This window comes from Hippoglossus stenolepis, chromosome 10 (assembly GCF_022539355.2).
Source record: "Hippoglossus stenolepis isolate QCI-W04-F060 chromosome 10, HSTE1.2, whole genome shotgun sequence".
Classification (NCBI taxonomy): domain Eukaryota; kingdom Metazoa; phylum Chordata; class Actinopteri; order Pleuronectiformes; family Pleuronectidae; genus Hippoglossus; species Hippoglossus stenolepis.
This window is the reverse complement of record NC_061492.1, coordinates 6,121,120-6,146,986: the sequence shown is the minus strand read 5'-3', so window position 1 is coordinate 6,146,986 and position 25,867 is coordinate 6,121,120. Positions and strand designations below refer to the sequence as shown.

Here is a 25,867-nt window from a genome sequence, read left to right as displayed (position 1 = left end):
TGATTTAAAATCTTCTATAAAGGAGATATAATAAGAGCAGCCTCACAGTCTCCGAGGATATTTATGTAACAGGGTGAAATCCCTTGTTGACTCTGACCCTCTCCACCGCTAGATGGGGGAGTGGGGCAGCAGAAGTGACACTATACGGTCCTTTTCTCCTCCTGTGGTGGCTGCAGACCTGGATCTGGTCCCAGTCTATAGGGCTGCACGTATACACACACCGCTCCTCTCCTCCTGGAGCCTGGAGCCCGGAGCAGACAGCCTGGTTCCCCTGCACGTCACACGATAAGGCTGGAGGGAAGCCAGCAGGGCCCCCGTTTGGAGAGGGCGACCCATATCTCAGTCAACGCGCGCGGCCAGGGCCCCATTATCTCCAGCGTGCAGGGAGGCGTAGCCCCTCTCCCCCCCCACCCCCACCCCCACTCTCTCTCTGCACTCTCTCCCTCTCCCTCTCCCCCACTGTACTGACTACAACCTGCCTCAGACGACGCCCCACAGCCCGTGAGATTTGCGCACCAGAGCGCCGCCGCAGCCACCGTGCGTATTTTCCTCGCGCCAGAAGGGAAACCATCCTCGTTTTGTTCTCCTCCTCGTTCCTGCCGGGCTGTGAGCACAGGCTGCCCCGCGGCATCACCTCAGCATTACCAGCCAGGCTGCCTCTCAGAGGAGGAGGAAGAAGCAGCAGCAGCAGTAGAGGAGGAGGAGGAGGAGGAAGAGGAGGAGGAGGAGGAGGAGGAGGAAGGGGTGGCAGAGTATTCCGAATTGACGCTCAGAAATAAACAAGACGACAGACAGCCTGGTTTTGGGAGACGTCCGCGGCGGGGAAGCGAATCTGCATGTGAGTAAAGTCGTGATTTTGCAGTGTTTTCCAGTGGCTGACCCGCTTTTTGGGGGATTTGTCCAGAGGCGCAATATATGTGCAGCTTCCCGGCGGCAGCAGCATCCTCTGGTGCGGGCTGGAGGGGATGGAAGAGGGAGATGGAGACAAGGGAACCAGAATAGAAATAAGAAAAACCTATAGATGCTATCTGTGGGAAGCCCTCACTGTGAACACCCTGCGATGGTCGCTTGCGTCAACGCGAGGTTACAACTCACGGGAGGCGCAGCATCCTCCGAGGGACACGCTCAGAAATAACATGCTGCTTTTTGGGGGGGGGTTTTCATAGAATAAAAATGGCTGCAGCGTTATTATGTCATGTCAACATCCTCCAGTCCATCGCATGGCTCCAGGGCCGCTGCACCGAGCCGTGCGCTGCAGCCCCGGACGACAGGTGTATCTGGATGACATGTTTACGCGTTTGATGATCCCATCGTGTATCATCGATCTGTTTTTGCGAGCCCAGGGTTTTTCAGGATGTCTGAATGTTCCAGTGGCGCCACCGCTGCTGCACGGCTGAGAGAGAGAGAGAGAGAGAGAGGGAGAGGAGGGAGATGCTGCTGCCTGGCTGTGCAGGAGCCGGGAGGAAGAGGAGGGTACGACAGGGTGTTCTGGCGCTGTGATGTGAGCAGCCTGCTCCAACATGGCGCGCATGAGCTGATAAACCTTGGCCATTACATACTCCTGTCTGGAATTTACACTGTGCAGTGGGCCGGGCACGCTGGGTTTAGTACGAGACCGTGCCTCATCAGCCTGGTTTGGCACCAGATGACTCTCAGCTCTCTGGTTGCCACGGGTGATGGAGTCTGCTCCCTCTCTCCTCCACCCTCTCAGAATATCACGTAGGCTTGTGTTTATGTTGTGGAGCTATTTCCACTTGTGGTGATGTAATGATGTTTGATCACAGCAGGTTACGGGCGCAAGCACACAAAGAGTGTGTTTATGTTTGGTCTGGTGTCCATTGTGTCTCTCCAGGTTTTTTTTGTTCTGTCTTGTGAGCCGGTGTCACTGTGTGGACAACACCTCTGTTTACAAGACGACAGCCTGGTGTCCACAAACATAACACACCCATTATATTTGAACTGGTGTGAGTCCCTCGAAGGATGCAGGACATCAAGTTTCTGATTATCACTGAAAACAGCCAGAGGGACCTGTTTGATTCCTGGAAACTCTGCAGGGACAATAAGTGAAGTGAAAGTTATCGACTTAGACGTGACAGGTCATCTAAGGTGTTACAAGCTGGGGGCACATTTCAATTCCAAGTAACGATGTTTTTCGGTGAAGCGATAAGATGGAGAACTTTCTGCACTCTTTGGTCCTTTGGTTGCGATATTATTAACCGTGTTACAGCTTGGATCCTGGATCATAACCTCCGTAATGTGAGATGACTGGGTTTAGTTTCAGCGTCTAACTAAATTTAACCTCTGCTATTCCCTAATAAAATAAAATACATCCTAAAACTCAGGTTGACCTAAGCTTTGCCATAATTAAGGCAGGTGTTTATAGGAACCCATGTGACCTTTGAGCAGACTTTATAAAAGATCTGTTGGAAATAAGACGACCACTGACGAGTTCTTTTAGTTTTAGTGAGAAAATACAAATCAAACCAACAAAAGGTGGAAGAATTAACTTATCAGTGGAACATGTCTGCTGCTATTTGCGGTTTGTTCTGTCATTTTTGTCGTGTGTGTGTGTGTGTGTGTGTGTGTGTGTGTGTGTGTGTGTGTGTGTGTGTGTGTGTGTGTGTGTGTGTGTGTGTGTGTGTGTGTGTGTGTGACATGTCAAATCCACCCTAGGCCTCAGCCCGGCCGTGTGCGAGCGGAGGGTCTATATCCGCTCGGCTGCTCTGTGTTGTGTCAGCAACTCGCTCTGGAGCTGACAGCACTTGTCTTGTCCACCCAATCATCATCCGGCATCAGGACTCTGGACAGCCACATGTCTGTGTGTGTGTGTTTTGTGTGCTTGTATGTATACGTGTGTGTATCTGTTTGTTTGAATATGTGCGGCCTTTTGTGTGTGGTAGTCTGTTTTAGCATTGCACGCCTGAAACAAAAAGATGGATAGCGTGTACGTGTGTGTGTGTGTGTGTGTGTGTGTGTGTGTGTTGACTGTCTCCTGGTCTGGCGTGCAGGGCACTGGGACGGATCTGCTTTCACCAATTTAGATCAAGCTAAATGGGCTGGTAAGCAGAAGGTCACTCATTCCTAATCTTGGACTGTCAGTGAGAAATGTGAGCGAGTAAAACTCTTTACGACCAACTACATTCAAAGGGCTCTTCAGTAAAAGCTCTGACGGCCTGAACTCCAGGACTGTGACAAAATACTGAGCCGCTCCTTGAAGTGAAAGTGTGGAACTGTGTTGCTAAAAGGAGCACAGACACACCAGCCCTGATAAAAACACTTAGAATAGGCAAAGGACGTCCAAGTGACATTACGGTGTCGCTGCTGATAACCAGGCAAAAAACGCTGCTTTGGCACAAATCCATCTCTACAGCAATCTTCAAGTCAAGTCACACCACCGACACATGATTAAAGTGGCTCCAATTAATTCATATTAATGGATCATATGGACTCATTGTATGTGGAAGGGGTCATTTAAATCCACAAAGGACACGAATGGCACATCCCCAGTCCCCTTATACAACCACATTTAGATTCACTAGAACCAGGGTTTTATTTGTATCTGCACCAAATGGCCCAAACTCATGTTTACTCACATATCAGTCCCTTCAACATTTCAGACTTTTTTCTATCAAGTTCCATGAATTATTCTCTGGGAAATCAACAAAAATGTTGGGGGGGAAAAAGTCCTATCTCGCATTGTCAAAGAAAGTGGAAAGAAAGATTCCTGGGTCCGCCTCCTGATCCGGATCGGCACCAAAATTTCATGGGTTCTCTCCTGACCCATGCAGCATCTTGCCACCAAGTTTTGTGGAAATCCGTCAAGTCGTTTTTGCTTAATCCTGCTAACTAACAGACAAACGCAGATGAAAACATATTATCACCTAACGTTGCGTTTCCCCTCTTTACAGCATCTTTCGGGTCATTTCTTTAGTTTTGCGGCTCACAACTTTACCATCATCGACAACGTGTAGCTGCTTAAAGCCAGATATTTCCTCTGTAGGCGTTAGCGGACACATACAGATTTACTCCGATGTTTCTCTGTAGCTGCTGATTGTGTAAATAGGCAGCAGTTTGTCAAAGGTTAAAGGTTAGAGGTAAATCCTATGGTATTTTTAAGTTTAACATAGCAAAAATACTGCTACTGCATGGATGCAACATTTCAGTGGCACAAACGGGCGGTACAACATGATTACCAGAGGACAGCCGGCCTCCTCATGGGTTCACATCCTGCTCGGAGCGAGGAGCCCACGAGTGATGGATACTGCTAATTACCCTCACCGACCTCGCTGTCATTAAGGAACCATTTCTGCCTCGGTTATAAAACCCGACCAGTAAGCTACCCCTGGAAAATGAATGCTGTGCATTACAGTTACACGTGCTGGAAGATGGTATTGCTGGGTGGAAGAGGAAGTGGAAGTAAAAGCTTTGCTTAGCGAGTGTAGCGATAAGGAGGAACATCTGGGCTCTGAGACGTGAGATATTATTAGATAACGTGATGCACTCCACCTTGCCCTTTTTCTGTCTCTGTGTTTTTTCTTTCTCTCTTTCTATTAATCTCTGCCGTCTCTCTTCCTCCTGGGTAGTCACTTTTTCTCTCTAACTATCTCTCATTACATCCCCTCCATCTTAAACGCTTCGTCATGACAGATAAGGCAGAAGAGGATTGGGTTTTTTTCACTCTCTTCCCAGCAGATCGTCTGTCTGCACATAAACTGTCATTTTTAGCCCATAAATCGCTTTAATCTCAGAGGGAAATGTGCTCGGCAACAGCACGCTTGTTCATTTGTGTGTGTGTGTGTGTGTGTGTGTGTGTGTGTGTGTGTGTGTGTGTGTGTGTGTGTGTGTGTGTTGGGCCCCTCCCTAAACTCACGTACACCCACACTCATATGACGATCATCTGTGTTGTTGCAGAAATGATATCAAAAGCACTATTGATAAGCAGCAGAGAGAAATAATCCATCGTTTTTGCACTGTAGATAACCTCACACACACACACACAGACACACACACATCTGGTTTAAGGGCGAGAAGGAGAAGGAATATTAGATCTCGTCCCCGTTGTAAATGAAATACATATTCTTTTCAAATCCCAGAGGAGGCTGGACAAACACCCTGAGCATAAACAATTGGTCGACCCTCTTGAGAGCCTTAAGTGGGGATTGGGATGTTGCCATGAGGGGAGGCACCTATGTGGCCTAATGGTTCCTGTGTTAATGTACCGATGCCGCTCCAATAATGCGAGTGTGTAGGCTTCCTATTCCTACATCCGGATATGTAGAGTTTGCTGATTGACCAGGAGGTAGAGACCACACAGGGCATAAGAGACTCCACAATGGAGACGCACATAAAAGCAGTGCTGTCAGCAGGTGATGCTGATACTAATGCTGTTACTTTGCTTTTGCAGCGTGAAGCAGACTGATCATTAGAACTATCGGCCTTCTCCTCTCCACTGCACCACCAACGATCAGGTGACGGATTTTTCTAATGTGCGATCCAGGCCAGGACATTTAGGGGATTCACTCAAGTTGTTTTATTGCATTGGCTACACTTAACATTCAAATGGAGGCAGGCGAGAACACCCCCTACAAAGGACACATTGTAAAAACCCAGCCGCTCTGTCTGGAGCAGATTCAAGACTCAGCTCTTTTGTCGAGATTCCCGGTCGTGGAGCCGTTGTTTTGCTGCTAATCTAAGAGACAACCACAAGAGCAAAGGGCCCTGGTGTAAAGGTCCTCTCACGGCTGCTGGAAGCTCGCTCCAAAAATGTTCCACCGTGAGCCGTGTCATGCTTTGTTTGTGGGGCTGCAGCTAGGAATGGTGTTTCATTATTACGTAATCTGGAAGCTGTTATCTTGAATTGTTGTTAAATTGTTTTGTCTCAAACAAACAGATTCAAACTGCTCGAGATGACGTCTTTATATTGCTTGTGTTGTCCAACCAATAAGATTTCAGTCATCTGGCAAGAAAAAGCATCAAATCTGCACATTTGAAAAAGCTGGAACATGCTTATTTGGCAGGTTTACTTTAAAAATCATTTATTTCAATTCAATCCAGTGATCAAAACCGTTATTTTTTTACAACTAATACTTCATAATACTCGTGCAGTGCCTGTTCTAAACCAGCCTGTTTGGAATGGGCAGTTTGTTTCAGTGGCACCGAAGACACTATGCATTCCACAAGCTGAACTATGGAAACACTGGGAATCGATAAGATGCGATCAGAGCTGTGGACTCATTCGCTGGATGTGTAAGAATGAACAAGCAAAGACCACGACGGCCACAGATCGGCAGTGTAAAGGTTTACTGTAGCAGAAGTAACAAAGGTCGAGTGTGGTCAAGTGGAGAGATGTGGTCATAAGGCGAATCTGTGAGGAGGAATCCAGGGAGAAGAGACACAGGGCGAAGACGTCTTTGAGGAGACTCACAAGAGGCACAGAAATCGTTTTGGCCACTTTCTGAAACTGATAAGTCAAGTCATGCCGATATGAGAAAGTAGGCAAGATTCCAATTTTTTTTTTATTGAATAAATGAGTGGAACATTATGAATGACTGACCTGTTTTCCCCGTATCTGAACGATTATCGCATCTCATCCCGCTCTAAAGCTGCTTTGAGACGTGCACTGAACTCCACAGTTGCTCCGTATTTTCTCCGGAGGACGTGCCTGCGTGAACGCAAATGTTCGAGGGAGACGCTTAGCAGTTTCTGCGGACTTTATCTGCCTCTGGCCTCCTAGTACAAAGTCCCTAGAAATCCAGGAGAAGTCAATGTGACTCCTGCCTTCGACTGTGGTGGTTTGAAACAACCATAAACACTGTTGAACCCCTTTTTGTTCTGAGACTACTGTGAGAAGCTGGTCAACATGGTGAGGGGGGAAATTATAATGCATAATAAAGCACTGGTTCCAGACGTCAATTAACATTCTATGCAATAGACTCATCTCAGAGCCCATCGGCTATAGAATGACGATGAATTTGCCTCTGGGGGCTATGGCCAATATTTTGGGGCTTCCAGTGTAGACAGCAGATATCTGGGCCAAGACTCCTTCCTCTGTTCCCTGTACACTGTTTACAGTCCGACGAGTTCTGACTTATCTCTTATAACAGCTGTCTGCCTATGAATGCTGATACATTAAAAAGCTGATGCATTTATAGTCTCTTTTGCTCTGCAACCAAACCCTGTTCAAACCTGATTGGTCAAACCCGAACTAGAAACAGAAAGCAGAAGGCTTCCGGCCTCAAAATCTTATCCCTCGCCGACAGATTCTGAGTATTCACATGAAGAATCTGTTCGAAGAGATTAGAGGAGAAGTGCAAAGGTTGCCTCATCTCCAGCTGTGCAACTGTGGTTTTAAAAAACACAAATAATCCAGATCAGTTCAGTCAACATGGTGCTATAGTCAGCCCGTTAAAACAGTTGTACGATGCATTGTGTGGCGTCGGAGGAGCTTTGTCAAGTCCAAAAATAATGCAGGGGTGTCACCATGCAGGGTCTGAAGATAGAAACCTTTCGGGTTGGGGATACACTTAAGAGCTATGAGAGATATGAGAGTTCGGGAGGGTCTAATCACAAGATGCTATTTATTGGCATTCTGGATAATCTATGATCTAATCCTCCTGGAGCTTGACTGATGTTCGGAACTAAAGTTATGTCATAGTAAATGTCAGGATATTTCGGTCTCTGCTTCTTTACTCTGTCCCCGTACGTTATGTAAGAGCGTCGCTAAATCACAGGGGGATTTTATTTGTTTGTCTCAGTCTTAGTTTTAAAAAAAACAACAACAACATATTCAAGATACCACTTCATTAACTCGTGGCCAATTGGAACAAATTGAAAAGTCAAATCGGACTCTCGGTCCCCGCTGACCTTCTCCCTGCCGCCCACGTGTCTGTGTGAAGCTTCACATTTGTCCTCTCGACATAGATGTCACACAGCGTCTCACCCTCGTCTGTACTGACAGAGCTGTTATTTGTGGGGCGACCTCGGGGGGGGAGTAAGGAGTTTTGCCCTCTGATCCCTGGAATACTAACATGTGACCTCAGCGGACTTCCTTCGGTTTTTATTGGCACCGCACTGTTTATGTTGGGCATAATTTGTGTTGTGCTTCGGGTAGAAGCCGCTGAGCTGCCTGTGTGGTGGAGGAGGACGGAGGGGGGGTCGTGGCGTGCATGCCGGCCTGGGACGAGTGTGCATGTGTGTCTGGGTGAATGTGTGGTAATGTGTGTGTGTGTGTGTGTGGCCGGAGCAGATAGGGAGGAGGGAGTATTGTTGTCCCTGTGCTCTTTTGGCCTGAAGGAAGGAAGCCGTGGAAGTGGGGAGTAGAGAGAAGGGGAGAGAAGTGCCACTCCAACCCGACGAGTATGAAGGGGATTCGGGATTAGTTTCCTTTTCCAAAGTCGCTCCGTTTTTGAAATGCAGGGCCCGGGTCATTAAGCTCAAGAGTCATTTTCATAGTCATCTTTCTCCCTGAAGAGGCAGTCGTTTCTGTGCCAGACAGTGCTATCTGTGTGTGTGTGTGTGTGTGTGTGTGTGTGTGTGTGTGTGTGTGTGTGTGTGTGTGTGTGTGTGTGTGTGTGTGTGTGTGTGTGTGTGTGTGTGTGTGTGTGTGTGTGTGTGTGTGTGTGTGTGCACGCTATCTAATCCAAGAATAGCTAGAAATCACCACCTTAGTCACATCTGGAGTCTTTCTAGATTTTTAGAGTAATAAATAGTGATTTTTCTATATATTTGTCCTCCACCTCGTTTTTCTACTTCTTCATTATATCAATAGGAGTGTGTGTGTGTGTGTGTGTGTATTTCTAGATTCTAACAGTAATGAGTACAGTGATGTCATTTTTCTACCTCCCCATTAGATAGTTGTTTTTTGTGCGTGTGCGGATGAGTTTCATTGCGGCGGCACGGTTTCCATTAAAAGCTTCTCAATGAACACCTGAGTGAACACATTTCCTTTTCAGAAGACACTCGTGAGGTTATTAGAAGGCGTTTGCCATCATCGTATAACTGGGGCCATTAGAGGATATTCTCTAGTTTATTCGTTGTTTCTGTGAAATGCAGCTGCTGTTAGAGAGCATCGACGATGAACATAAATCATCTCCCCGTTCGTCTTTTCTCCTCCACTTCAGGCTTCGTGACAAACCCGTCGCTCGAGCTGATCTCACTCTCTGGTTTCTGAATGGTTAGCAAGAATGTCGCTTATGGGCCAACAAGCCTCGGAATTCCTTTCAGTGTGGTTCGCAGACATTTCCGATCAGGGATCTGTTTCAGTATTGAGATCCATTTAAAACACAGCAAGGATTTAGTTACACTAGAGCCAGACCCGTTTATCGATCGGACAATAATCAGCCAATATCAACCTTTTAGAGTCGTATAAGCGTTTATGTTTGCCGATAGGAAAAGATGTGCATTCATGTTTATATTTTACATATTTAGTTCTATAGATTTGATTCTATTTGTGTTTGGCTTCACTGGTACAGTTCCCGTTCTAAACCTGCCTGTTTGGAAAGGACTGTTTGTCTGACATGTGGTGATTGAGCTGCGCGGATCAAAGACCATCTTCAGGACTCAGGATCAGAACCACGATGCAGCAGTGTCCAATTCCAGATTGTTTGTGGTGTTAGTTTAAGATAATCCTAGATTAGTGGTGATGAGAGCGGGTATAATCTGCCACTCCTGACACACTGACTGTCCTGAGTAGTTTGTCTCCTCTCATGCACAGTACACATCAGTGCAGCGTACTCCCAGACCATGTAACATAAATAATTAATACAGTGTTAACAGACTTTTTAGATCATATTGGTTCCTCACTTACAAAAACTACTTTAAAAGGTTTTTAAAGTATTCAGCCCACTCACTGTAAGGAAACCCATATCTTCTCACCTTGGAGAGTAGAGTCGTAAATCCAACCTTCAACATCCAACATCCATGCTCAGCAGGATTGTTATACATTTAGCGCCACAGGCCTTTAAGTAATCACTTTTAGGGCTTTTCAGTGCAGATAGGGAGTGTGTGTGTGCGTAAACTGCTGGTGCCAGAGGACCAGGAGCACAATGCTATTTGAGGAGGATGCTGGTGCGCTGTGCAGTGCAGTTAATGTGTTCCTGGAAATGCTACAGGAACAGTGCACTCAGCAGGGAATAAGGCCGGTCATTAGTCGGTTTCCCCCGACTCTACACCTGACATGCTGTCAGAAACATCCATAATTTTAGGAAGTATTGGTCTTTTGTCTGTCTGACGGCTAAGAGCACTGACCCCCAAGGTCCTGTCTCACTCTATTCTATCATATTCTTATGTCTCTGCTGTTTGTGAGCGACCCCCCTCCTCACTGGATGTCTTCCCTTCCCGGTCAAACATGTCATTATAATGTAATTAACTACGCTGCAAAGATGTTTGTCTATGTGACTGCTTTCCCTTCTCCCTGTGTGTCCATAATTTATGAGAGGTGGCGGGACTAACCTGCTTTCTGCACAACTTGCACAAAGAAGGGAGGTTGCTCAGTTGTCGTCATTGAAATTATAAAAGAAAACTAAAAGATTTTAAGTTAATAAGACGCTATAGCTCAGAATATCAATGTACTGTATATATTTAATTGAATTAACTCCGCCAAGGAACATTGCATTTTCATTTTCTGTTGTTTTGTTAGTAAGCAGGATTTTGCAAAAACTCCTCAACCGAATTCCATGAAATCCTGTCGAGGGGTGGGGCCTGACCCAAAGAGGAACCCATTGAATTGTGTCGTGGACCCAGGATTTGTTTTCTTAAACATTGTTCAACATTGTTGTTGATTCCTCATCTTCAAAATCCGGCATATTTATGAGTGTGTGTAATTTGTTGCAGATCCAGATTAAAACCAGGATCTGTATTGAATTTAAATGTGGTTTAATAAGGGGATTGTTGGGCCTTGGCAGAGTTTTGCAACATTAGTGCTCTTCAGTGACATTCTACTCATGTTTGGTTTGATAAGCACTCACTGACATGATGACTATGTTTCATTTTTGCCACTATATGTTTTCCTTGTTAATGTGACATTAAATGTTCAGGAAAATACAAATTATTGGTTAAGTTTTCATTGGCGTTATTTAGCTGCATTACACAAAAACTATTAGACTGATTATGACAAAACCTAGAGAAAGGATGCGATATGGGTCAGGGAAGAACCCATAGAATTTTGGCAGAGATCCAGATCAGGGGCGGATCCAGGACATGGCGAGATAGGGCGTTATCCTTGCTGGATGTTTGTGCTTTCTGAGCCCCCTTCTAGTTAAATTATTAATTTTTCTTAAGCTTTGACATTTCCAGTCAGACGAGGGTCTTGTGTCTAAGCTGAGTTCTTCTTCTTCTGGTTTAGTTGGGAATACTTCATCTTTGAGCAATGACAAAGCAAGTTTCACAGCCGATTTCTCTTCCCGAGGTGATTGACAGTAATGAGAAAACATGTAACTGGCTCCATCTGTACCTCCACTCTCCTGGGAGCTGCCTCCTCTCTGCTCACGCTCAGGGTGACCTCTCCCGGGTCAGGATGGTCAGTCATTTAATAACACCAGAATCCAGCCAGAGCTCCCAGACCTGATGAAATGATCCAGATGAGCTTCCAGATGCACAGTGTGCGAGCTGCCATGCTGCCACAGTTACCCGAGGCCTGGGAGGGGAAGGAGATCCAGAGAGAAAACAGGCTATAAAACACTGTCAGCCCACAATTACAACACCAAATAAGCTGAGGTAATTTAGTTATTAGTTGATGTATTTTACTTTTGATTAGACATATTCATCTTGGTTAAAGTTGCTTCATCTCCAGAAACAGTCTTTGTGTTTGTGCTCGATCAGTGGGAACGGAGAGAATTAGAAAGAATGCAATCTGTGTATGTACAGTATGTGTGTTTATGTGTGCTCTTGATCAGATGATTGTGGTTTCATTTTTTTTCCTCACGGGCTCCATGTGATGGCGATGTGAGAGAGAGTGTGTGTGTGTGTGTGTGTGTGTGTGTGTGTGCATATGCAGAAAAGCCAGATATGTTCACAGGAATTCTGCTCAATATAATAGACCCCTGATGTTTCCTGTCAGTGCGACAGCTTCATCGGTCGGACAGTGGACTAACAAGCATAAAACCAAACGTATTTTTATCTATGTCCTGAGAGGAGCTGGTGCTGTTGCACTGCGTGTGTGGGGAAACCGGAGCAATCACACCAAACCCTACAGCAACAGTGAGAGAGAAGGAATGAGGTCCATTGAAATGCTGAGTTTTTTTTCTTCTTTCTTCTCACAATTCTAGCTTTGTGAGAAATGATGCAAGCAAATTCAAATGGTGACCGTGGGAGTCCTGGACACTCATCAGAGGCAGTGACACAATCACACAAGTTCAACACATTGTGCTGGCAGTGGCGAGCCGTGGGCGGAGAGTGATGCCGAGATGTTTTTGTAATAGTAATTTTCTAAGGGTTTGGACCAGTGCAGAGACACGAGGATCCCATATGTGTCGTGATGCAGAGTCAGTTCAGGCTGGAAAAGGCAAACTGTGTCGTGTTTATAAAAGACAGATCGTAGAGTTAGGAGCTGTACGACAAACAACCTGAGGCTCTGAGTCAGTGGCGTTTGACATTTTGTTAACAAACCAGTGCTTTTGTACAGAAGTAACTATTAAGTGTCTTCACTTTAGGGTTCACATTGATTTTAAGGTCATCCTATGGTCCAATTAAGAGTCTCCAATTAACGTGACTCTATCGTCATGTCTTCGGACTCTGGAGGAAGCTGGAGTACACGGAGAAAATCCACATAGACACAGGAAGAACATGCAAACTCCACACTGAGTTTGCTGTACCACAGTGCCCCCCCCCCCCCATAAGGTCATCCATTTGTCTTAAATGTAAACCTATGATATCATAACATGGATGGCGATTATAGCCATTATCGATTCATCTGTTTTCGGTTATTGATTAGTCTTTTGGCCAACAACAATGTGGCAAATGTCCATCATATGGACCTGATGTCTCCCAAGGTTCGGTTTTGTCCAACCACAAGTCTAAGATATTCAATTACAATGATTTATCTCATTTTAATATCTGCCATCTAGAAACTGAAATGACCACTTTTGTGCTTGACAACAGACTCTAACGACTGATCAGTTAACAAAATAGTGTTTGATCAACAAAGGTTATCAGCCCAGTTTCAATGTGAGAATTGTATCTGACATATTGGAGAGATGAAAGATAATCTGCACACTGTACAGTTGCACAGTTGTCAGACACAAACTGCTTCTTTATTTTTTATATCATCAGACCACAGCTTTGTTTTTGTCAGCTGACAAATCTCATGCTTGGTGGCGAAAGGTTGCATACTATACATACTGCAGTGTTGTGCAGTGCATTACACTCAGAGTACGCTCTGTTAAGAACACACAGTTCTGTTGAAAGAGACTGTGTTGAGCCCTTGCACATACATTTCTACACAACATTAGTGAAAACTGGCCAAAGTTCATCTTTTAAAGCAGTGTCAGCACAATCCTCTGCAAGGCCCAACAGTCTCCATGAAACCACATTTAAATTCACTAGATCTGGATTTTCTATTTGGATCTACACCAAATTACACACACTCATTCATATCCATCCCCTAAACATAACATTTATGATATTTGTCATCAATATCCATGACTTATTCTCTGGGAAATCAATGAAAACATCCACAAAATGTCATGGTCATCTAGTTATGTAGTTTTTGCATAATCCTGCTAAATAACAAACGAACAAAGAAACTAGAAAAGTACTTGGAGATCGCATACCGCCCTTTCTCGCCGTGTTAAAGAAAGTGAAGAGAAATTATTGTATGTTCTTGTATGAACTTGCGGCATGCCCCACCCCCCACAAAATATCCCAGAAATCGTTTCAGTAGTTTTTTGCGTAATCCTACAAACTAACAGAGGTTAATATCTATATCTCATCTGATGTTTGACGTGGTCCTGTCAGGAGCAAGTTTTATCACCCACCAGAAAATAAAAGGAAACTGGATGTAGGATACATGGCTCTTTTTGGGGGGAAGCATGATTCAGTCATAGCTTCGTCTCGTCTCCGAGGAGCAACAGTCGCAGTCCTCTCCCTCCTGGCCTCAGCTCCGCTTCCGTCCATCCTCCATCCTGGAGCTCTGGGTCTGGAACCCATTAGAGCAGGAATCTCCAGCAGCGCCCAGCTAGCACATTAGCATGCCCTCAGCGACAGGAAAAAGAGACACTGATTCAGTGCCAACAGACAGATATTTAACCTCAGTCACTGGGAAGTCGTTGGAAGGTAAACGGCCGGTGAAAGAACGTTACGGCTGAGAAGGGTTGGGTGTCACTTTGTGTAATGTCAGATGTTGGTTTTCGTGTGTGGTTGTAACCTCTCCCTCTCTCTCCCTCCCTCCCTCTCCCTCTCTCTCTCCCTCCCTCTCCCTCCCTCTCTCTCAGGATGGCTGAGGTGTCCCAAGAGGAGAGACTCCAGGCCATCTCTGTAAGTTATTTCTACTCACACTGTCTCTTCTTCTTAATAATCTTATACACACACACACACACACACACACACACACACACACACACACACATCAGGGCACGCTGCTCAGTGTACGAACAACAAATCATTGCTGCTTGTCAGGATCTGACTGTGCCTCCTAATGGCTCAACCTTTTAGATTCCATCTCCTTCTCCCATTAGCGGACATCCAAAGCTAATGCAGTAGCTCGATGCCTTTTTTCTGTCTGTCCTTGTGTCTCTCAGTGCGTCTCCTCCTCCCTTTGCTCTCCATCAGTCGGTCTTTAGTACTTTCAGCCTCTTATTTTTCTGACAAAATATCTATGTTTCTTTCCAGAATACTGGGATATATTGTGGTATATGAAATAAGAGACACATTTTTTATTAGAATACATGTACAATTTGTGTCCAACAGTGACTAAAACACATTTGAATTTGGTTTGTTTTGAGTGGGCACAGCCTAATAACTGTCTCTGGACTGGACAAATAAATACACAAAAATGTTAACAAGAAAAAGTAAAAGTACCACATCTTTTCTACTTACTCGCTTTTCAATGTACGCAAAATATTAAACGTAGAATTACTTGCCGAGTGTATTATATTCCATGATGCAACAGCGTACTACATCATTATGGCCTCGTCTCGGCCTCTGCTCTGCTTTGCTCTGATTGGATCAATAGATAAATTCCCCTCTAGTTAAAGATTGCTTTAGAAATTTTAAACCTGAAATCCAATCTAATCAAAGTATGGATACAAATTGATTTACACTAATGTAAATGTACTACGTCCCGCCATAGAGTCTTGGTGGGAAAGTATTTCTAAAAACAACTTTTACCATCAGTATTATTATAGCAGCGTAAAAATCAATATCAAAAAATTATATTTCTCGTCAACATTCCAAACATTTTCTCCAGTTCACTTGTATTTGAAATGGAGCCTATGAATACACATGTATTGTAATACACCAACTGATATCTGTCTTTCCCTTTGCATTCACAATTACACCTGCAGCCATTCAAGTTTACCATTTATTCATTAGCGTTAAAACCGTGGCAATGTTAATAATGTTTCGATGCTTTTGGACATAAAATGTCAGAGTTTGATATTTAATTCATGAACATCGACCGTATCCAACGCAGCGTGGTGAAAACACTGGAATAACAATGTTCCTGATATTATTGTGTCCACTTTGTGCAGAGAACACAGAGTAATCATAGTGTTTCTGTGCGCTATCAGGAGAAAAGGAAGAAGCAGATGGAGATCGAAAACAAGAGGAGGCAGCTGGATGATGACCGAAGGCAACTCCAGCATCTCAAGGTACAAACACACCTCAGCATGCACACACACACATTTGGCACCTGGTCTATTTGTTCTACTACACTTATGAGAAAGCTTTAGTTGCAATTATGTTTGGAGAATATACAAAAACTGTCCTGTCCACAAACATCTGGAGCGCTTGTTTGCTGCTGTTCAGGAGGCAGCGAGTAAATTAATCAAGAGGCCGTTTGCAGGTTCGCAGCCTTGTTGAGCATGTTCAGCATTTGACTTGACCACAGACGAGGTAAAAACCAAGTATATGACTGGACCACATGTGTACAGTCGGCATCTTGATCATAGTGTCGCTCCTGTCAAGCTGCTGCTGTGATGACACAAGACCTGAACACTTACACACATACAACAACGTGATAACAACTCTCTGCTAACATGGAGGATATAACAGGTTTGAGACCAGAAATAATTGCCCCTGTCTGTAGCTGTAATCACCCCAGTCTGCACATCACACTTAGTCTCACCAGGTCTCACTTCCTCCTTTCTTTCAAAACAGCAACACCTTCTTTTGCCTCATGCTTTTTATGTGCTCAGTTGTTGGCTGTGAACACATGTTTCCAGTTTACCTGCTATTTCCACCTTGGGTCAGCACATGCTGACATCACTGTATGAATCAGCTCCTGGGAAGAAATCCATCCTCAGCTCCCTGATCAAGTCTGTGAATGAAGAACGATTAAGTGTTGTTTTTAATTTCACAGAGCTCCGGTTTAATTCACAGCACCTCGAGAACTGTGCTCTATCGATCGCGGCTGTGCACTCTGAATCTGTAAGAAACAGCAAGGGAGGCTGGGAAGTAGATGTTCTTTGCACCTTTCAGGTAGATGAGGAGGGAAGAGTAATACATGTTTCGTATTGACCGGATTCCTCAATGCAGCACTTCATTTATACACAGAGTGTGAAGGATGGGATGGACGGATGGAGGGAGAAGACTAAGGTTTAAAAGCAGTCACTCTTCATCACTCCTCATTCGCTGCTTATCAAATCGCTCTAGGGATTAACACATTTTAATATCTTTATCTATTTAATATACATATATCTTTTGCCTGTTTGGAATAGGACAGTTTACTTGATGATGCTGGTTGCAGTTTTCTGAACTGTAAAAGTGACGGCGAGTAAAGACCGGCTGCAGGACTCGGTCCACAGAACCCTGAAGTCACCTGTTTAGTCAAAGTTCGGTGAAGCTCGACTCATTATGCAAAATCTGGAGAATCAGTTGTCGTGAAGTCATGACCAACAACGTCACTTTCGTTGATGAGTCCCAGCCGCCCTTGCTCCAGAGCGTTGGTCGCCTGTTTATCCAACTTTTGTCGATATCGAACATATCAAGTGTCCGAATTGCATAAATTTCAACACTGCGCCTCCTTAAGACCTTAACAACACACATGCTGAGTGTGAAGCCAATGAAATGAACGGTTCTTGAGATATTCGAGACACAGTCAGATTAGAAAGTTGTTTCTGTAGAAAGAATCCGTACTAGGGTTGGATCAAATCGTCTTAGATGTAGTTTCATTCCAAAGTGTCTTGTGTTGTCTTTGCTTTAGATCTTTTTTTTTCACTCGCCCTCCCCTTGACTTGTAAATTCCACCGTGCGGTGTTGACGAACCGCCCTCAAGTGAGTTAAGTGAACGGGCAAACTCTTTGCCAAATTCAACTTTAAATGTAGCCACTGGAGCCATTACACTGATCGTATTAATGCATGCAGAGAGTAACCTGAACCACTACTGGACTCCCTGTTACTCTTCCCTGAACTTCAAACGAACTGATGGTCAGTCCGGTGTTTTACGGGAATCCGGCCCCGAGTTCGACTCCCACACAACAACATAAAGCTCAGCGATTCTTTACACAAAAAATATCAAACCGACAGTGTGAGATACTCCCGAACTGCTGCTGTGTTGGAATGTTCAGAATGGACGGCAGATAACGCCGGCAGCCCCTCCGCACGCTGTTTATTCAAACACACACACACACACACTCCCTAAAACACACACGCATTCAAATCTGTATGCATGCGGACACACACTCATATCAGAGCCAAGGTGTGTCAGCACTATCAAAGCTATTTCAGCCACGGACAATTCAGCGGGTCACAGATAGGAGCAAAGGCCATGTGTGTGAGTTTGTGTGTGTGTGTGTGTGTGTGTGTGTGTGTGTGTGTGTGAGTGTGAGACAGAGTTCAGTCAAATGTGCATTTCTGGTAAAAGTGCTTGTGACCTGTTCTACTGCCCTTGCGTGCTCCCACTTTTTCTATTTTCAGAGTATACTTTGGAAATGTGTATCTCTATGTGTGTGTGTGTGTGTGTGTGTGCGTGCGTGCTTGTGATCGTTTTGTGTGTTAGTGTGTTACTTCATAAAAGAACACAGAAGCCTCAGACAATGCAGAGGGCTTTGGCAGAGGAAACAGATTTTTGTTCCACTCCCACCAACAGGAAAGAGCTCTTACACCCACCGCACCCCGTTTTCGTCCCACGCGCACGACACACGCACACACACACACACATACAATCACAGACACACAGAGGGGAAGTGTAATCACGCTGTACAGGAGTATTAGAAGGCTCTTTGTGCATACCACAGCAAGTATTCCTTTTCCAGAAGCAGGCATGTGTAGAATCCAATAAATGTCTCTGTTAACGCACGATATTTTTATAATGGTGTACCTGCCCATCCATTAAATCACATCAGCATCACACACACACACACACACACTCACAGCGCAGACAAGATGGTGACATGTGGTATTACAATGTAGTTAACACAGAAAGCATTAGTGGGACTTCTGGTTTTAATTAGCAAGCCATGGCAGATATAATCATGCAAGTAATTAAAACCTCTAAATGTCAACATGTCACTTTGAAAACACGCAGCTCATAGAGAAACATATTGTGAATGATATTCCACAATGAAATATTATGATATTTAGTCATCAAAGTTGTCAAAGGAATAGTTTGACATTTACTTACAGATTTTTTTTTTGCTCTTTTGCCGAGAGTTAGATTGGGGTTTGTTAGCTTAGCTTAGCATAGAGACAGGAAACAGGGGGAAACTGCTAGCCGGGCTGTGTCTACAGCTCACTCATCAACATAGGTGTAAAAACAACATGTTACCTTTACTTTGTACAACTACACTGTTTCCTGCTTTTTTTCCAGTGTTTGCACTTGAAACATCTTTTGCTTTTTGAATGCTACGGTTGATGAAACAATATGACTTACACGGACTGGATGACCCTTATTTTGAAGAAACTGATGTTTTGGACAGATGCTAAATGAATTTTGAACTGAAGCTCCTGTCCCTACAGCTGTTCTGTGTGTGTGTGTATGTCGCTCTGTGTGTGTGTGTGTGTGTGTGTGTCACAGTTCCGCCCTTTGTCTGCTACGTTAGCAGCTTTTACTCCAAAGAACAATGGCGAGAGAGACATAGCTTCAGCACTCCAGCTTTACGACCATCCGTGCAGACTGGTGTGTGTGGGTGTGTGTGTGCGCATGAGTGAGTACATTAGTGATGTCAGGCATCGGGTAGTAAGGTGTGGCGAGAGGGCGAGTGAGCAAGACTGAAAGAAAGTGAGAGAGAGGGGGAAGCAGGGTTAGATTGAGTGCCCAGGAGACCAGGGCTGGGGTATGAGCAGTGTAGAGTTACACTGTGTGAGTCTGTGCTGTAAAGCTCTGTGCAGCTGGGTGTCTGCAGCTGAATTCCTCAGCGATGAAAGTAAGAGTAAAAACAGAACAACAGCCACTTTCACACATAGAAACACAGCAACACAAACTGAGGAGGGACACAACACAACCTATAAGTGGAGTTCATGAACTTCATGGTGGATAGAGATTCACGCGAGAGAGAGGAAGGGGTGGGGGTCGAGTCAGAGAGGGGAAAAAAAGCAGGGGGAGGTTTTTAGAAATTCTTGTTGCATCACTGGAGAGGAATTCACATCAAGCACCGGTCCAGATTTTCACTCAGACTCGTGAAAACAAGAGCTTTTTACTTGCACTTTTCCATATGGCCAAGCAGGGTTGTCTTTCACTGCACGGTCCAACAGCTGCGCTGTTATATTTACCTCGGAGCACGCCAACTATTCACTTTGATATTAGCTTATCTGCAGGAGGGAATGTGGACGGGAGGCAGGATAAAGATACTGAGCTGTTTGGAAAATGATGAACGAAATAAACATCGATTGAAAAAGAGTCGAGGAAGTGGAAGGCAAGAGAACAGTGAAAAATCCATAATGGAACAAAGTGTGGTTATTTTATTCCTGTGTTTTGTCCATTCATATTTGTTTTTTAATTAGGTTGCAATAGAAGTAACTTTATCTAAAGTCATTATAATTAGGATATCCACATTTATAATCATTAAATCTAGTCACAGTTTGTAAATTCAACGAGTCAGTTAAGACATTTGTGTTGTTATTGTCCAGCTCCTGGCAAAGTTTGACATTATTTATGATGTGAGCTGTTTTGTTTTTATGTTTCAGTTACTTCTCTAGATTTCAATTAAGTATAATGAGAGAAATTACATCCTATTTTGGTCTTTTTCTTTTTGGTGCCAGAAGCCTTGATGCTCTGGCTGGAGGCCAAAGTCCACTTGGCAGCAACCAGTTGGCAGGAGTTGAAGTGTGGGACAGAATCGCTGAGTGGCAGCAGTCTGTAGAGACGCAGCGGACGTGCTCCCTGCTATATACTCTCTTGTAGATTATAGCTAAAGGGCTTGTCCTTCTCTCCCAGTGAAAGGGCCACTAATCTCTCTCTGAAATAAATTACACTGGAGTGAAAAAGGGCCGATAACATGTTCTGCGAAGGAATTGATCAGCTGCTAAGGGAGAAAGATGCATGATCAAGGGTTCTGAGTTGGATCCTTTTAATAATTTGTTCTTATCTTTTTGCATAGAAGCTTGAAGCATTAATACACCCACACAATAATATGGTTATTTTGCTGATGTGCTCTGTTACACGCGAGATCTATTGCATGTCTGTCCGTCCTGGAAGAGCAATCCCCCCCTTGTGACTCTCCCTGAGGTTTTTGGTATTGGACCTTATATTGACTCTCATGTTTCTTTAGGATGTTGCACCTATAGTGTTACGCCCTATGTGGCAAACTGGGATTTGTGGAGGCTTTACAAATATATTTGATTTAAATTGATTATAGCACAATACTGTATACACCCATACTCCAAGTATATGGAGATTTCATGCTGTTACATTAACATTATTACCACAATTTTAATGGAACAGTGAAAAAGTCGTCTACCTAATCGCATTGCATTGTGTTTATCCTCTGTCTTTATTTGTTGTGTCCACTTGCAGTCGAAGGCACTGAGGGAGCGCTGGTTGTTAGACGGAGCTCCGGCGGAGGACGAGACTCTGAAGCGTCTGCACGAGGACGAGGTGAAGACCAAACTTCTGGAGCAGGTCATCCTCAGGTCAGCAGCTTACAGTAAAAACCTCTGCGTGTCCAATCTGTGAAACTCACTGTCCAGAGCATTGTCTTGTTTGCATGTTTGAGACAATACATCGGGCACCGAAGGTCAAATATGTGGTGTGGCTGCTCTTGTTGTTATGGTAGAACTGTAGGCGTGGGTACAGTGGTGCAACTGTAAACAGCAGGAAGAATGGAGCTGTATTATCTTATATACAACTTTAGAAACAGAGGTGGTTGATGTCCGTCGCTGTGTGATGATCTGCGGCCCCCGTCTGCAAACAGGGAGGATGATGCTTTCGAGGTCATGTGATGTGTGGTGTCCTGAGAGAAATCTCAAGAAATGTACTTCCATCCAGATATTACAGTATTAATACACCAATGAATTGTGTAATTTTGTCCCATTTATTTGTGTGTGTATGTCTTGGTGCAACAACCATATATAGTATTATTATTATAGTATTTTATTATTGACCTTCATTAGAAATGTGACTGCATGGCAAACGGTTTAAGATCACTGTGGATAATATGGTAGTTATATAAAACGTTATAAGGAACAAATCATCAGTCATCATTCAAGTGTTTACTCTTCATCACAGTATGATCTCTGTAATTACATATTCATTTGAATAATGAAGTGTGTGTGTGTGTGTGTGTGTGTGTGTGTGTGTGTGTGTGTGTGTGTGTGTGTGTGTGTGTGTGTGTGTGTGTGTGTGTGTGTTCCTGAGCCAGGCTGGAGCAAGACATTGAAGAACTGGAGAATGACGAGCCAGAAAACCAGGGTGTGGCCAAAGAAAATGGAGGTAAGTTTGGTATCCATGGCAACACATGATCATGCAGGAAACCATGGCAACCCGGCCTTAAGACCAGTGTCAAAAAGAGAGAGTGCGCTAATAACGGCCTCTTCATTGGCTTTATTAAATTCTTCCTCTCAGCCGGGGGCCATTAAAACAATATTTCCTTTCTTTCTTTGTCTCTCTGAATTCCCCCCCCTCTGGACCACCCTCTTTGCTGCTGCACGACCCTAACCTCTCCATGATACTCTGGTGCCCCCTACAGGTGAAAATGGAGTAGTGCAGACCTCCGGTAACACCCCCAAGAGAGAGGTGACAGGGTTAGAGGCCAAGCTGCTGGGCCCCAGTCCTGACCAGGCCAGTGAAGACAACCCCGTCACCCTGGTGTTCATGGGCTACAAGACCGTGGAAGAGGAGCAGGAGAGCCACACGGCCCTGGGAATGGAGGGGGTGGACGGCAACGTGAAGGCCGAGTTTGTTGTGATCGAAGATGGGGAGGGGAAAGCAGGCGGAGAGGCAGCCGCCGACGAGCAGGCTCCGCCCAACGGCAGCATGGCAGAGAAGGAGAAGGCCAACGGAGGCGGGGAGGAGGAGGAGAAGGAGAAGGAGAAGGAGAAGGAGAAGAAACAGACCTGCAAATGTTGCACGGTCATGTGAGATGTGTGCGTGTAAATGTGTGTGAGTGTGTGTGGATGGGGACACACCTGCATCTGTGTGAGTGTGTGTGTGTGGATGGGGACACACTTGTACATCTGTGCAGGCATGTGTCTGTATTTGAAGTGTGTGTGTGTGTGTGTGTGTGTGTGTGTGTGTGTGTGTGTGTGTGTGTGTGTGTGTGTGTGTGTGTGTGTGTGTGTGGACTGGGGGGAAATAACAGAAAGCGAAGTACACAGCCAATTTACCAACAATGAGAGCCAATACAAGCTCCAGCTACAACAAGAACCACAAAGACTCATACGTACACTTTACTCTGTATACTTTCTCTGATATGTATTTGACTTTTGATTTCTATTGATATTTTTCTATTTTTCTGTCTTGACATTTATATTGTATTCAGTATGTATATCTTTATTATGGGACTGTGTACTGTAAGTTCATTGTTATTATTGTTGGGAAAAATAACTGTATTAGCTCTCTGGATTGTACTGCGAACCCACTGGGGGGGGGGGTCTGGAAACTTTAAACCATTTAACAGCAAACTATGAAGGACACAGATACTTAAATATATATATAAATATGTATTTCTCTGTGTAGGCCTACCAACTATTTATCAGTCAATTTCATATTACAATATTGTCTAAGATATTATTTTAAATAGTATTTTAATATATTGATATGAAATTATGTTTTATACAATGTATTTATTGTTTTTGGTTCTCTATACCATCCCCAACCATTAACTGCATGTAAAGCTTGTAAGCACTTCCAGATTAGCGTAACAATCATCACAAGTGTCCGTGCTTTCTTAGACTCATATGTGCTCATATCTAAAGTCACACAAGTGTTTCTATCGGTAACAGTGAGTATAATTTGCGGTGTTAGAGATATGCATTGACTTTTAATAGGAAACTACAGTGCGGAGACGAGAGGCAAACTACAACACTGACCACGTTGCAAACTGCATAGACGCTGTACGTGACACGTGTACATGAGGATCACAGCTTTTGTCTTTTTCTTTTTTCGAATAAGATGGACACACGTAACAAGCCGTTGCACAGCGACTAGAAATGCTTTAAGGATTTTTGCTCTCTCAGCCGTAGAATCAATGTAAATCTTATGAGGTAGCACTGCATGAAGCCTTGCAACATTTTTGACTGTCTTGTCACTTTTGTTCGGTCTTTTTATTCTGTGCTGTCACGTTCACATGAATGTAAATTCCAGGGGTTAAATTGGGATTCGTTCTACCGTCATAACAAGAAGAGACGAGCTCGCTCGGCGTTAAAAAAAAACTAAAGAAAAAAAGAAGAAGAAGGTTTTTGTCTCTTTATGAACCAAATAAAATCTGATGATTCTGTAATTTCCCTGTGTGGTGTTGCTCGGCTGCTGGTTTCTGTCCTCCTCCGCTCCCAGTTTAACCCCTGATGCTTACTCTGCAGACCTGCCCCCTCGTTAGTACGTGAATAGATTTTCTGATAGTAAAAGACATTCGAGACATTTGAATAGACTTTTAAATATTCATCTCTTTTGACCTTAAGCCTTTTCAGCCCTTTGAGCACAATATGAAGAATAGTTGTGCCCAGGTAACGAAGATTGTTAGTCATCGCTGCATTGGAAATAGGTTGTATTCTGTAAGACAAACCATTTTAAACTATTCAGGCTGCTAGAAAGACAATTTGTGCATTTACACCATATCAATTTAAAGCCTTGAAAGACTATTAGCAGCATTTCTGTCCCTTATCTCTCTCTCAGTAGAGGTCATGCATGCTCTGGGTCAGTGAGGCAAAGCCAACGATGCTTCTGCTCCCCTCAGGCTCATCCTTATCTCTGACTCATCATCTCACCGTCACCGTTACCTCATCATCATCATCATCATCACCACCCTCACCCAGCCCCACCTTCCACGCTCTGAGACACACAGTTCATAAACCTCTGAAGTTGGTGCTAATCCTGAGTCTCGCCTTTTAACACTCGCCATCCACCAACTATCGTCCTGCTCGTCCCCGCTGTCTTGCTGGTGAAGAGGGTTTGTGGGAATCTACTGCCTCCTGCTTTGACTCGCTGAAGAGTCTTTTTGCAACCTTCAGTGCCCGATGCATTTACTCAAATCCTGCCTCTATTTACCACCAGAGAAATGATCCCTTCTAACATTCCTAAAGGAGGTCGACAGGCGTGGATGGATGAAAGATAGTCTATGCTTTCCATACGTACAGTTCCACTTTAATTGTACAACTTGGAGCTTTGTTTCCGTAAATTGACTCTCATGTTTCTTTTTCTTTTTTTTCATTCCTATGGCCTCTTTGCAAGGCAGTATATTGTATTTGATGTGTGTATTTTTAAAAGAGAAAAAAATAACATGTGTATTGTTGGTGCCTTTGTCAGATTCAGTTGGTTGGACGTGTCTGTCTGCCGCCATTTTTTTAAACCGGGCTTTTTCTTGCTCTGCTCAGTGTCACGATGATCCACTGGAAACACTGCCTTCGACTCCAGAGGGTCAAATAAACAAGTGTAGTAGATAATTAAACTAATAAATATACATAAGTGCAGCTTGGATGGTAGGTAATATGCAGACTGTTGGTGTCTTGAAAGAAAACTTTGTATCCTTGTATGTATTCCTTATTTTTTATTTTACAGTTATCTTTTATTATATCAAAAGTCAACCTACATGCAACATGTTTTTTCAACATTTCGGGGGAGGATACAAACTTCATGCAGGAGACCAACTGTCAGTCTATGTATATACAGAATATACACATGTATATCTATGTGTATAGCTACAGGACAAAAAAATATAAACATGTAAAGTTGTTTAGCTAAAGCTTTGCCTAATAGTGGGTCTCTGGGACAGCAGCAGAAAAAGCAACCAATGCCTGTTCATCTATTCTGTGGTCGTCTAAATGTTTAATCTTGAATAAAACTACTGTTTGTTTACAGCAAGTCAGACAAGTGTGTATGTGTTTGAGTAAACGTGTGCACGCTGTGGATGGAGCGGTGCAGATGAGCTGCAGATAATGATGTGTGTGGTGTTTTAGCATCTTAGCTGATGGAGTCACAGATGGGTAAAGGACACAGGATTATACACACATATACATATAATACATACATAACCTAATCTAGTAAACAAAGAGATGTACAATTGAATGTTGCTTCATTATAGAGAGGGAATAAAGAAGCATAATAAAATATGAATAGTGAATA

The 25,867-nt window shown here is 44.0% G+C and overlaps 1 protein-coding gene across 1 annotated transcript; it reads left to right on the top strand.

The window, feature by feature from the left end:
- Window positions 1-456: 456 nt before the first annotated feature.
- palm1b (paralemmin 1b) lies at window positions 457-25,612 on the top strand. The gene is made up of 6 exons (XM_035169052.2): window positions 457-838; window positions 14,427-14,469; window positions 15,723-15,803; window positions 21,107-21,222; window positions 21,951-22,021; window positions 22,278-25,612. Coding segments are annotated over exons 1-6 (705 nt in total). The 5' UTR covers window positions 457-836; the 3' UTR covers window positions 22,670-25,612.
- The last annotated feature ends 255 nt before the right edge of the window (window positions 25,613-25,867 follow it).